Raw genomic sequence first — 13,293 nt, forward strand, 5'->3', positions numbered from 1 at the left:
AGCACAAGGTATGATTGTGACTAAACGAACGGTAGAAGGGAGAAAGCAAGGTAGGCTGGAGTCTGATCAAGCACCAGGAAGAAACAGGCTAAAAAACAACTACCAAAAGTCTCTTACTGACAAATATGAAAAGATTGCATAAGATGACATTGCCATCAAGTTGATTCTGACTCATAGTGACCCTATATGACAGAGTAGAACTGCCCCCATAGGGTTTCCTAGGGTGTAAATCTTTATGGGAGAAAGGCTGCCGTATCTTTCTCCTATGGAGTGTTTGGTGGGTTTGAACCCCCAACCTTTTGGCTAGCTGCCAAGCGCTTAACCACTGTATCATCAGAGCTCCTAAGATGAGAGTATCAGAACTAAAATTACAGTTGAATTTGTAAATAAGGGCTGTTTTTTCCTGTCATTCTATATGTTTAAGGAAGATCCTCTAACAACAGCGAGTGCTTGCCATGCCCCAGGTACTGCTCATGGATTGACTTAATTCGCCTCAAAACATCCCCACAGGTTAGACCTAGTAGCATCCCACTTTACGAAGAAGAAACCGAGGCAGAAAAGTCATGTAACTTGCTTAAGGTCACACAGCTAGCTAGTTGAAGAAAAAAAATCAACATTTAAAAATCAATGATTTTCCCACATCTGGCAATGACCAATCAGGAAAGTTCAGGTAAAGCGGCCCCGCCCCGGAATCCCCGAAGAGCTCTTGGTCCCAGGGCAACAAACGGAAGTGACGTAAGGCCCACAATTCCCATGGCCGCCGCTCCTGCCTGAGTAGCTCGTTGAAGCCGAGCGCAGAGCTGGCGGAAGTGACATCATCGGCGCGCGCGGAGTTCGGTAGTATCGGTCAGGGTAGCCGTGGCGGGCGCCTGGGCCGCCTGCGCCTGAGCTTGTTCCTGCGGGGCGATGGTGGTCACTGCAGGGACTCCAGGTAGTAGCCTTCCACCTCCCCGCTTTTCCTGTTCTCTGGGAGCTGTGGGTGCGGGATGCTGGGTCTCGCGCAGAGGCGGCGGCCACAGCGAACTGTCGGGCGATGGCGGACCGGGCGCGGAGGGACGCAGGCCCCGCGGGGATGCTGCCCCGGCTGCCGCCCCCCGAGCAGGCGTGACCGACGGCGGCTCCCGGTCGTGCGGGCCCGGGGCGCCTGGAGGGGCGCGGGGCGCCTGGAGGGCCCGGGGCGAAGAGCGAAGACCTCCCGTTTCCCGGTCTGCATCCGCCGCTCCTCGGGTGTAGGTTGCCGGGCCTTGAGCCGTTTGGCTACCGGTAGGGGTGGTTCCGTTAGGCAGTTGTGCTTGGGACATTCTAACGTTTGTCGGAGGCCCGAGACTTGCGATGTAAACGCACACTACTTTATTCACAAGGCCGACATCCCTGGGCTCAGGCCAGCGTGGTTTTCCAGTTTGAGACTTCGGGTAGGCTTCTCTCTGAAAAGAAGCCTCTTATACGTTATGCTTGATTGAGTTATGCAGACACGAGCAGGCTCCGCAGAACTATAATCGGTCTCTTCCCTCATCAGTGATTGCCTTCAAAAGCTATCGAATTTGATGCTTCCATTTCCACAAGATTAAGACGCTTCTCTAAGTATAAGATAGTGCAGAGATAACGATGCCCTTATGATGACTGGGTGGGGAAGTGCCATCATGGGAGTGACATTTGCTCTGATGTTATGACATGAAGCCCCCAACCTATCTCCTTAGGTTTCTTCTTCAGACTTAGTTTGCCAAAAGGGGCCTGGAGCCACCAATATTATGGACAAATTTCTAGGTCGTCGTGTTTATGAATGCTTTAAATCCTACTCCCTTAACCTCTTGCCTCAACCACACCAACGAGCCCTTAAACTGAACTTCAGCCTTCAGTTTTGCTCCCAGGATTCACCCATACTTACCAGGGAGCCCTTCTAAACAGATCTGCCCAGGCTGCATTTTAGAATCCTGTAACCACTCTTATTGCCTGTATTGTAATGTCTAGAACTCTTGGCACTGTGGCCCTAACTATATTTGCTGTCACAGCTCCTGCAGCTGCTTTTCACTCAACCATACTCAGCTCTTGTTGCTGCATATTGCATGCTCTCTTGTCATGTCTTTGTGCCTGACCTTCCTTTTTCCTAAAATGCTGAGTTGTAAATTCTTATTCACCTTGCTAGACCCAAATCAGATGGTCCCTGCTTTGTGAAAACACTATCTCCAGAGTGACTGGCAGTTAGCCTGTCTTGTCTTGTCTTCCATAGTGTGCGTGCGTCCCCTTGTTGGCCTGCAATTACGCAGTGTGAATAGTGTGTGCATCCCCTCGTTCACCTGCGATTGTGCACTGAATGTACAGCATGTGCGCATCTCCTTGTTCACCTGGGATTGCACACTGAGTGTACAGTGCGTGCAAAGACAAAGATACTGATCTCTGCACTCCGGGAGCTTAGCTGGTGTGTAGCTTCTGCTAGAGCACTTGATGCATTTTGCAGTAATCGTGTGTATGCCCTTTCAGTTGAACTCTTTGGTGCCTCTCCATCTTTATATCTGCAGTTCTTATGTTATTGCTATTATAGGATAACAATGTTGAGAAAATTCTAATTTTTTTCTCTCTCTGATATATTTTTTTAAAGGACGGTTTTTAAATTCTAACTTTATTAAGGTTTTGTTTGGTCTGTTTTTCAGTGATGAGTTGGTAGGATATGAGATCTTTTTTTCTTCTCAAAGAGATTGTTAGGTTCTTTCATTTGCTCCACAGACATCTGAGCGCCTGCTCTCAGGCAGGCTTAGGCTCAGAGTGCAGGTGGTTCTGGTTGTGTGACTCACGCCTTTGAGAGCTGTCAGTTCTGCGTCGGGTGTCTTATTAGATGGTGATGAGTATCTGAACTGAACTCTCGGAGGAACTACTAGCACTCATCCCTCAGTTCTGGAGGGTAACTGGATGCTGCTCTGGATGTGCTGATCCAGTCCAGCAGTCCTGTGTTAATTCACTTAGCTCCCATGGCAGCCCTGAGCAAGCTTCAGGTCCCTCTGAGCTGAACAGAACAGATCTTCCAGCAGTCTTGGTTCTTTCCTCTAAGAGTGGCAAGTGTATAGCCAGTAAAGAGATGATAATTTTTTAGAAGCCAGATATAGGTACAGTTTACATCCTGCACTTAACGTGTTCTTAAGGGGTAAGGTTATTATGTTTACAAGAAGACTATGTTTTATATATCTTTGTACAGCTTCTGTCACAGCCCTTATTCAAGTAGGAGCTCAATAATGATTACACTAAAATGTATTTATCCAACTCAGTATTTATGCCCAGGGCATTGGGGAAGATAAAACTGAGTGGAATACTTAAAAACCTGAATTTGGTCTGACAATGCTGTGTGTACCGTGCTTAGTAAATGATTGTGGACTGATACTACACTTTGCTCAGGAATTCATTTTCTCTGTTTTTTCCCTAAAGTTTTTAACGGTTGTTATGACACCTTAATTTTGAACAACATCAGAGTATTAACCTAAAAATGTAACAAATCAATTCAATAAAGATTGATATAAAGCTTTTGGTAAGTTTGCAGTCACAGGAAACGTGGAAGGATTAGGCTCCAGGATTATAAGACAAAAAGAAATGTATTCCAAAATCACTTGGTTGGTTGATTGGTTGGTTTTTCTGTTATCTGCTTTTTTATAAGCATGAGCCTGGCTTGTAGTACTATACAGCTCACCTGTGTTCTCACTCTAAACTTCACACTTTTTCAGAGTAGCATCACCTTGTTGGTGCGCGTGAAGATAATAACTCAGAGAGTGAAGGAAGTTCCTGAGAAGACTGTGCTGGTGATGCTCTCAGGAGAAGACTGAGTGCTGAGAGCAGGTCAGCACAGGTACTTCTGGTCCACCAAGAAGTGACACCATGGATCAGAACAACAGCCTCCCGCCATATGCCCAGGGCCTGGCTTCCCCGCAGGTACCACAGCAAAGAGAGGGTGCATGGAAGGGGCAGGCTGTGAAGACCAGGGGCCCCTCCTTCACCCCCCTCACACACCAAGAGCCTGTTGGAACTGGAAGGGTCTCTGCACATTCTCACCTGCAGTTCCACCTGGGCGAGCCCCACAGACACCAAACACCAGTTAGCCTGACCCCCTCTCTCTGCTTTCTGTAGGGTGCCATGACCCCTGGGATCCCAATCTTCAGCCCTATGATGCCGTATGGCACTGGCCTGACACCACAGCCCATTCAGAGCACCAACAGCCTGTCCATCTTGGAAGAGCAGCGGCAGCAGCAGCAGCAGCAACAGCAGCAGCAGCAGCAGCAGCAGCAGCAACAGCAACAGCAACAGCAGCAGCAGCAGCAGCAGGCAGCGGCAGCAGCAGCCCAGCAGTCCGCGTCCCAGCAGGCGCCCCCAGGGGCCGCGGGGCAGACGCCACAGCTCTTCCACTCACAGACTCTCACAACTGCACCTCTGCCAGGCACCACCCCGTTGTACCCATCCCCCATGACGCCCATGACCCCCATTACTCCTGCCACGCCGGCTTCTGAGAGTTCTGGGATTGTGCCCCAGCTGCAGTGAGTACTTGGTGTCTCTCCGTCCTCAAAGCCCGTTCTGTGGTGCAGTCCTGTTTCTAGATGGGCTGATGTGTTCAGGCGCAGTGCCCATGTGTGATGGGCTGATGCGTTTGAAGCATGGCCCCTGTGTGTGATTGATCAATGTGTTTGAGGCGTGGTGCCCACATGTGATGGGCTGACGTGTTTGAGGTTGGCGCCCATGTGTGATGGGCTGACATGTTGGAGGAGTGGTGCCTGCGTGTTATGTGCTCACGTTTGAGGCGTGGCCCTTGTGTGTAATGGGCTGAAATGTTTGAGGAATGGTGTCTGCACGTGATGGCTGACGTGTTTGAGGCATGGCCCTTGTGTGTGATGGGCTGATGTGTTTGAGGCCTGGCCTATGTGTGTGATGGGCTAACATGTTTGAGGCCTGGTGCCTGTGTGTGTGATGGCTAACACGTTTGAAGTGTGGCCCGTGTGTGATGGGCCGACACGTTTGAGGTGTGGTGCCCGCTTGTGATGGCTGATGTATCTGAGGCGTGGCTCTCGGGCGCCAACGTGTACTCTGCTCCCCTGAGGAAGGCGGGCAGGCATCTCCGAGCCACGTCCTCAGCGAGAGGCCCACGATCACATTCTCAGAGCACTGGGGGCTTGTGCTTATGTGACTGGGCAGTGAGGTCCGCAGCCAAATACCAACGAGGGTTTCATGTTGTTATAGACGTTTCCTGGAGCTGTTGTGTTGTCTTAGGTCTTTAGGGAGAGGAATCATCAGTTACAGCATCAGTGTTGTTGACAGTGCTCCTTGCTGTTTGTTCCTCTTTTGAAGGCTGTACACCCACCTAGGAAGGGAGGGTGTGTTCTTGTCCTAAGTGGGTTTTTCTGCCTGAGTGAAGTATGTCCTGTACGTGTCAGAAGAGGGCAGGAAAAATCTCTTCTTCCTGAAAAACGGGCAGATGAAGGAAGCAGCAGCCCAGCTCCTATGAAGAAAGTCTCTTGGTATCCAAAGAAAACACCTGAGGGCTTTGGGTTGGAAAAACACGTGAATGCAGATGAAAAGCCACCTGACAGGGCTGTGTCCTGCTGCCCATGTTGCCCTGTGGGCAGCGTCCAGCAACAGACACTGAGTGGACAGATGTCCTGCCCATGGACACAGATGATACAGCCTGAGAAAGTCCTCCTGTTAGGAGAGTTGACACAGGTAGAAAATTTATCTGTTAAAGAAATTAGAATGAGACTCTGTTGTGCAGTTACCATAGGGGTCCATTAGATGTTCTTCTAAACCTAAGATATGTTGTGAGGTCTTCGTGATAATGCTTCCTGCATTGTGAAACATTTGTTCTTTGAACCTTCTAGGAATTCTTGTATCGTTACTCATCATTTATTCCCAACTATGTTTTTAAAAAAGGCTAAAGCAGTAAGAAAACAAGCACAGTGGACTCTCCGGGAAGGGTGAGGCGATGGTCTGCGTCATCCTCAGCCTCTCACCATGTTGCCCAGAGCACTGTGCAGTCTCAGGAAGGTGTAAAAGATGTCTGGAGACATCTGTAGGCTTTTTTTTAGCTTCCATATAACACAGTAGGAATTTGGGATTTTTAATTTCCTGCCTATGATGGCAACGAGAGGAAGGTGGTGATGATTCTTCGATGCACCAGAAAGGGGGCATAGAGACAGACTGTAGTGATGAGGGTGAGATCAGTCCTGGTGACCTCAGGCTGCCATGTTCAGAGTCAGTGCGTGAACACAAGAGGTTTGTGATGTGTACGCCCCAGAATTGACTTGATATAGTTCATAAGTGGACAAATGCTGAAGGCAAGCGTGTACACAAAAATGAATGGAAGGAAATGGGTGACGTAGAAATGAAAAAATTGATTGATCGTCTTAATTTATTGTACAATCCGGCAGCAAAGACGATGCCATCCTCTCCAACAAAAGTGTAAGCCGTTAACGTTTTCAGAGCTATCACATTCTGACAGCACAGAGCAGCCATGAGCCGGCACCTCTGGAGGCTGGTGCAGGATGCGTGGCGGCCGCCTGTGTCCAGCATATGCCTTCACCACTGGGAAAACAGCATAAACCATGGTCTGCTGTGCTTCAGCTCCTGTTCAAATTTCTAATGAAGTGTTTTTCACACAGTTTTTGTTGTTTTGTGAGGCATTTATAAAATATCTTAAAAACACAAAAAAAATGAAAGGGTTTGTTGGGTCCAGATTGTCAATGGTGATGTCTCTTTCCTGATTGGCTGAGTGTTAATAAGTGGTTCTGTAGGAGGCGGCAGGTGGGTAGAGTTTCGGGCCAGTGCTGGTCCAGTTAGTGGCTTGGGTCCTGGCCACCCCAACAAGTCGGTGTCATGAGCCCACACAACCCATAAGCCTCAGCTTCTCCACCTGAGAGGCGGGAGCAGAAATAGTCACACTTTGTAGTCATTGCAAGCAGCGAGTGAGGTGGTTTCTGTGAAGTGCCTTGGCAGACATGACCCGTGGAACACTGGCCCATGATAAAGCCCAGGAAAGGAGTCAGGCTCTGGATAATTGCCCAGCATGCATACTGGAAAGCTTAATGATTCAACTGATCATGTTTTCTTCTACATTTCTGGCAGAAATATTGTCTCCACAGTGAATCTTGGTTGTAAACTTGACCTAAAGACCATCGCACTTCGTGCCCGGAATGCTGAGTATAACCCCAAGGTGAGCGTTATTGTAACATATTTCAAACAGTATGACAGCAGAAGTCTATGTCTGAAGGGCCTAGGGCTAGGCCTAGGGCTCAGCACCAGCAGAGTGAGGATCTCGAGCGAGATGCCTTTCGCTTTCATCTATGATGTTTAGTGAGTAGGAGTCACTGGCCTGATGTTCACGGAGTGTCCACTATGTGAGAGGTCACGAGGTGCACCAAGGCTCTGTCCTCAAAAGCTCGCCTTTTGAGAGCAGATGTATGTAGTGAGATCACATGTGTGTTTGAAAACTGTAGGACAGAAGGTGTGGTATTGGGATTCCTCCAAAGTAACCCAGCAAGAGCCAGGGAAGAGGAGGGGGTGCACGAAAAGAGACAAGACTGGCCAGGAGTTGATGATTGTTGAAGTTGAACAGTAAGCCCAAGGCAGCTTACCGTGATACTTTTATATCAAAGAGATGAGGGGAAAACTGCCCTGCAGGTTTCCAACTCCGGCAACAGCCTGGGTGCATGCTGCAGGCTCTGGTTAGCAGGACAGGTGTGTTTCACAATACAGGACAGTGAGCATTGCTGCCTCAGAACAAGAAGACATTCCTGAGGGCTTTGACAAACGGGGCTGCTGGGAGTGAAGGACATGAGCAAGATGGGGCCGCTCCCTGAGGAGGGGGCACTGGCAGAGGCCAACGCAGACATGCAGGGTTACCAGCATGCTGTACCATCCTGCCGACACAGGAGACCGTGAAGGGCTTCCTCTAACAAAGGGCAAGGAAGACTCACGGACAGTCGTATCATTCTGTAATCTTTCGTGACGTGGTAGCAGTTATCTGACCCGTAAAACCAGTAGAGGAAGTTCAGGAAATTCCAAGTAAATTAGGCTTCACCTGATGTCTGTGTAAACTAAGGTATCGTGCTGTTTTTATGTGGTGGTAAAATCAGAGAAAAGACAGACCAATTTTTAAAGTAAAATTGTTAGTTTGTTAAATAGTCATCTTGATTAGGAATATCACATGAATTTTTTCTTATTCTATTAAATATCAGATATGAAAACTTAGAAGTTATTTTTAAAGTAATTCGTTACTTTTTATGTAGTCACTGAGGTCATTAATTCAACCCACAGTTAAAATATCTTCTCCTTGAGATACAATTTTAGCAAGAAAAAGTTTCTTAAAGAGCCAACATGTTTAAAACATAAAAAGTAGAAACTAAAAATAAAAACATTGAGTTTCTCTTAGTTTGCATTTATGTAAGTGCTTAATATGCGAATGTTGATTCTAAAATTCAGAACAGAGGCGCTCACTTGATTATATACGCAGACACTTCTAATCTGAATTAATTCTCTCTAGACGTAGAAAAGGTTTATTTGCTCAAAAGTTGTAAAACAGTGTTACCAGTTATTTTCCTCATTAGAGAACAGCAGAATATAATGTGGAAGCAGACTGCAGAGCAGATTTTGCGCTGCCTGTGCCTCCCTGCTGCAGCGTGAGGCACACAGATCTCGCGATCATGGCCACCTGGTGGTACAGGGGTCCTCCGTGTACTGGTCCTGTTCACCAGTTGTCAAGTTCTTTCACTGTCCACTTGTCCAGACAAACTTTGTTAATTACGTTCTCTGACCATCGTAGCGGTTTGCTGCTGTGATCATGAGAATAAGGGAGCCCCGGACCACTGCACTGATCTTCAGTTCTGGAAAGATGGTGTGCACCGGCGCCAAGAGGTAGGTGTGGCGGGCGCGCTGTGGTGGGGACTGTGGAGAAGGTGCTGTCTTGTGGCTGCAGGATATTGGGCTGATACATTAAAGTGTTACTGCTGCTTTCTTGTTAGAACGGTGGCTCTAATCACTTTAGACAGCAGTGGTCGAGTTTTCTTAAGCTGGGCGTGGCGTTTGGGCACTGTGCAGTGTTTATCCACACAGTTGGGTTGTAGTCTATGCGTGTTTGATATAATGCACCTATCAAAAATATGAATAAAGATCCCTTTATGGAAAAAACTTTACATGAGTTCATCCCCAGTTGGAAAGAAACTGATTGTAGGATATCAGAGCCATGGGGGGCATTAAGGTCCTTGTCCCTGTGATGCCTGCTGACATGGGCCCCTGGCCCCCATCAAAACTGGCTCTTGGTGATGAGTGTTGCGGTCACACAGGGTCGAGTCTTGTGCCTCTCTGAAAACATGCCTGTCCCCGGCAAGTGCCTGACAGGGCCATATATTTGGTAGGTAGACGGCAGAAGTGGGGATCAGTAACAGCGTCATAAAGCCTGAGACCAATTGAACTAAGTTAAACGTGTTAATAAAAGATGGTTAGGATGTGCGTGGAGGTGCTGGTATGTCACGGGAACCGTGGGTGCTTCTGTGCACTCGCATCTAAAGCTGTCTTTTAATGGAGGAGGCTGCGGTGTGGGCACTGGCCCCGTCTCTGACCATTTTCAGAAGGTGGGGAGGAGGCCAGGCCTGGTTTCCACTTTGGCCCCAGCACACAGTGACCTGTGTGCTCATGTCCCCAGAGGGGGACAGAACCAGCTGGTACGTCGACTGGTGTCCATGCTTCCGTGTGGTGTCTAGCCCTCTGTCACAGAGTATTGTGGGCTAAATTCTGTGTGTCTGGTAGGATGGTTATTTTATCAACACAAGAAACCACAATGGACTTACTTTCCCCAAAGAGCACTGTCCACTGCATGCGCCCGTTGTAACTGATGTCAGGGCCATGCTCACAGCTGCGTTGCTGCTGCTATTCCATTTCTTCCACGTAAGCTCCACGTTGTCTTGTCATTTTACCAATAGATGAGGGCACAGAATGCACGAACATCCTCGAATAAGAGTTCGTCTATGTCTTCTTTAAGAACGAGTCTCACCATCACTTCTTACCAAAACAGAGCCGCTAGTCTTTATCTCAGTAGACGTGTGGGCTAAAATGTAATAGTGATGGTGACGCCACATCTCATCTCAGTAGACGTGTGGGCTAAAATATAATAGTGATGGTGACATCTCATCTCAGTAGAGACCTGTGGGCCAAACATAATGGTGATGGTGACGCGACAAACCCAGGCCCTCAGGAACTTGGGGGATGGAAAAGGGGGTCATTTTGAGGCCTGCTGTTTGTGTCAGGGACAGGGGAGTACTTTTAATAAGATCGTTTGGGTAATATCTGTCAACCTTTTCTCCTATTGAGAAATTGGAAGAGGAATGACTAGTTTACACTCTTTCCTTAACAGCTTTCTTAATTGGGAATTTTTATAAGTTATTCATCCAAATAATTACTTCATCTGGTTTTGAATGTAAATGCCTCATGTCTTTCCTCAGTGAAGAGCAGTCCAGGCTAGCAGCAAGAAAGTACGCCAGGGTTGTACAGAAGCTGGGCTTCCCAGCCAAGTTCTTGGACTTCAAGATCCAGAACATGGTGGGCAGCTGCGATGTGAAGTTCCCCATCCGCCTAGAGGGTCTCGTGCTCACCCACCAGCAGTTCAGCAGGTGAGTGTCCTGTGGCAGGCACTCAGGACGAACCGTGCGCTCAGTCAGGCAGACAACGTAGCTGGTTTACTCAGTTCCTTACCGAGGTTCTCGGCCAGTTATCCTTACCTGCCTCTTCCTTCCCCCCTCAGATCATGACATTCAGAACTCCCCGTCACTGGAATGAATCTGATGCCCCTGCTATATTTTTCTTCATCTTATTGCTTAGATTTTAAATGAATGAATCAAATCCACACCCTCTTGTTGCTACTTTCCTGGTTGTCCGAATCTTTTTCGTAGTCCACATCACATCAGACCTACTAGCAGAGTGTGAACATAAGTGATAGGACTATTCTCTCTGCCTATCTTCCTGCTACTTCTTGGTGAAGACTTGAAAGGCAAAGACCCTGCCAGCCTCCCCACCCCTCTTGCCAGACACCTACCCTTGGGCCAGCTATGCTGGTTCTCCAGGTCCTCAGATGTGCCCAGCAGCACCAGGTCTGTTCCACTGTGCTCAGCATACCTAGAAGGCCCCACTCTGGCCCCAGGTGTCTACCCAGCACCCGGTCCTCAGAGAAGCCATTCTGAACCCCCACTAGGGTTAGAATTTGGTGGGGGCCTCATGCTAAATCCAACGTCTGCATTTCCCTCTGGCTAATGACCAGCATTAACAGACAGAGCACTTCTTGTTTGAGGAGGAGAGCAGGAATGAGGAGCAGACAGACTTACTTAGATCTTAGGAATTCATGGCATGGGGTTCTTGTTGCCATGTCAGACTTGGATTCAGCAGAAATTTGGGAAGGCACAGGAGGGGTGGCGACAAGCAGGTCTTGCTGAGAAGAGCAGTCCAGGCTAGCAGCAAGAAAGTACGCCAGGGTTGTTAGCTACGTGGTCAGCCACTTGGCTAGTCAGCTACGTGGTCAGTGGGCCTGCCAGGGCCGCCAGTACTCGCCTGGACTTCACTTTACCCCAAAGCATGGGCCCCTTTAAATCCTAAACTGCTCTTGCCATTTCCTTACAGCTACGAGCCAGAGTTGTTCCCAGGTTTAATTTACAGAATGATCAAGCCCAGGATTGTTCTCCTTATTTTTGTCTCCGGAAAAGTTGTGTTAACAGGTAAGTCATGACAAGACATCGTGTCTGAACGGCCTTTGGGACTAACAGTTTCCTCGGTGCTTCGTGTTTATTGAAAAGGAACTTCATGCATGGTATGGGGTACGTTGGCTTGTGACTTACACAAAGCATGTGTCCCTCTTTCCTGTTGCTCCCATCTTCATACTCTGAAGAGAAACGAAGCCACAAGGGGTGGTGGGAGGAGGATGGTCAGCCTCCAACCCACGGTCCTCACAGGGGAGGGGACGAGCCTTATATTCACTTGAGTGGGTGGTTACCACCGGGATGGTCCTTGCAGCCAGGTTCAGTCCTGGGAGCCAGGGGCGTCCTCACAGGTGGGGTCAGTCCTGGGAGCCGGGGTCATCCTTGCAGCTGAGGTCAGTCCTTGCAGCTGGGGTCGTCCTTGCAGCTGGGGTCAGTCCTGGGAGCCGGGGCCCACCAGAGCATCATCACAAGGCCACAGGGGAGGGTTCTTGAGCTGGGTGGAGGTCATCTGGCCGTCACCCTGCTGGCTCCTTCAGAGTGTGGGATCATGGGAGACAAGGTGCCACATGCCTGCTCTTTAATTTAAAAATCACTTTAGGAAAATTTAATTTTAAAAACAAGCATAGGGTTGTTACCAGGGATGCCACCGTTCATTTTAAATGCCTGCGTCTGCCCATCTGATGATGTGGGGAGAATTGTGCCTGCGGTTTGTTGTCAACTTTTACCTTCTTAGCACATTAAGGGAGGCAACTTCACGTTGGTCTCCACTCTGCCTTCTCCTCAGGTGCTAAAGTCAGAGCAGAGATTTATGAGGCATTTGAGAACATCTACCCTATTCTGAAAGGGTTCCGGAAGACCACGTAATGGTTCTGGCCATGCCAGCACCCGCTCACTCACCCCAAAGCAAGGCCATCTGGTCCCCCAGTGTATTCCTGTGGTGGCCCAGGCTTCTGGCCGGTGGACTGCAGTTGCGGGTGATCCCAGGGCCACCTGGGCATTGGGCAGCACCTCCTTGAGCCACTGCCACCGGGCGGCCATCTGCTGAGGTTTAGTTAAACCCTCACTGCTGTTGACAAGCCGGCTTAAAGGGACAAGCGTCCAGTATTAGCCACCTCTACAATGGATTGGACTTTTACTTCGTTTAATTTTTCCCCATAAACCACAGTTTTTATATTTCTACCAGAAAAGTAAAGATGTTTTTTAAAAGTGTTGTTTCTCTAGTTTGTAATGCCCAAGGTTGTTTTGTGCCAGACACATTCCGGCTCTCAGTGTTGTAGGACAGACAGCTGCACCCGACAGCAACTGGTGTGCACACTTTCTTCTTCAGAGTGCTCTATACAATAAACGCTGTTCATAAATGTGTCAGATTGTGTGGTAAATGATAGTTGCTGACTTGTGTACCATACTAAGAAGAAAGTTGTGTTCTAGACATCAGGCCTGAAACCACTTGGGTTTTGTTTGTGTTTTTTAATCTACATTTTGTGGTGGTTGCAATGGGGAAGGAGAAACTGCCCAGAAACTACTGATCTGGCATGTCCACCAGCGACCTTGGGCTTTGTCACCAGTCACAGGCGACGCACTGATGACACCA

The 13,293-nt window shown here is 48.6% G+C and overlaps 1 protein-coding gene across 2 annotated transcripts; it reads left to right on the forward strand.

The window, feature by feature from the left end:
• The first annotated feature begins 801 nt into the window (after positions 1–801).
• Positions 802–13,064, forward strand: TBP (TATA-box binding protein). 2 transcript variants are annotated; one of them, XM_003421981.4, is made up of 8 exons: positions 802–931; positions 3,708–3,912; positions 4,108–4,511; positions 7,087–7,174; positions 8,783–8,874; positions 10,458–10,625; positions 11,626–11,720; positions 12,487–13,064. In XM_003421981.4, exons 2-8 carry the CDS (start codon positions 3,859–3,861, stop codon positions 12,564–12,566), a joined length of 981 nt encoding a protein of 326 aa, XP_003422029.2. In that variant the 5' UTR covers positions 802–931; positions 3,708–3,858; the 3' UTR covers positions 12,567–13,064. The 2 variants fall into 2 exon arrangements, with proteins under 2 accessions (XP_003422029.2, XP_023396818.2); XM_023541050.2 differs by having other exon boundaries at positions 813–931; positions 3,713–3,912.
• The last annotated feature ends 229 nt before the right edge of the window (positions 13,065–13,293 follow it).

Source organism: Loxodonta africana, chromosome 1 (genome assembly GCF_030014295.1).
Source record: "Loxodonta africana isolate mLoxAfr1 chromosome 1, mLoxAfr1.hap2, whole genome shotgun sequence".
NCBI classification, from domain to species: domain Eukaryota; kingdom Metazoa; phylum Chordata; class Mammalia; order Proboscidea; family Elephantidae; genus Loxodonta; species Loxodonta africana.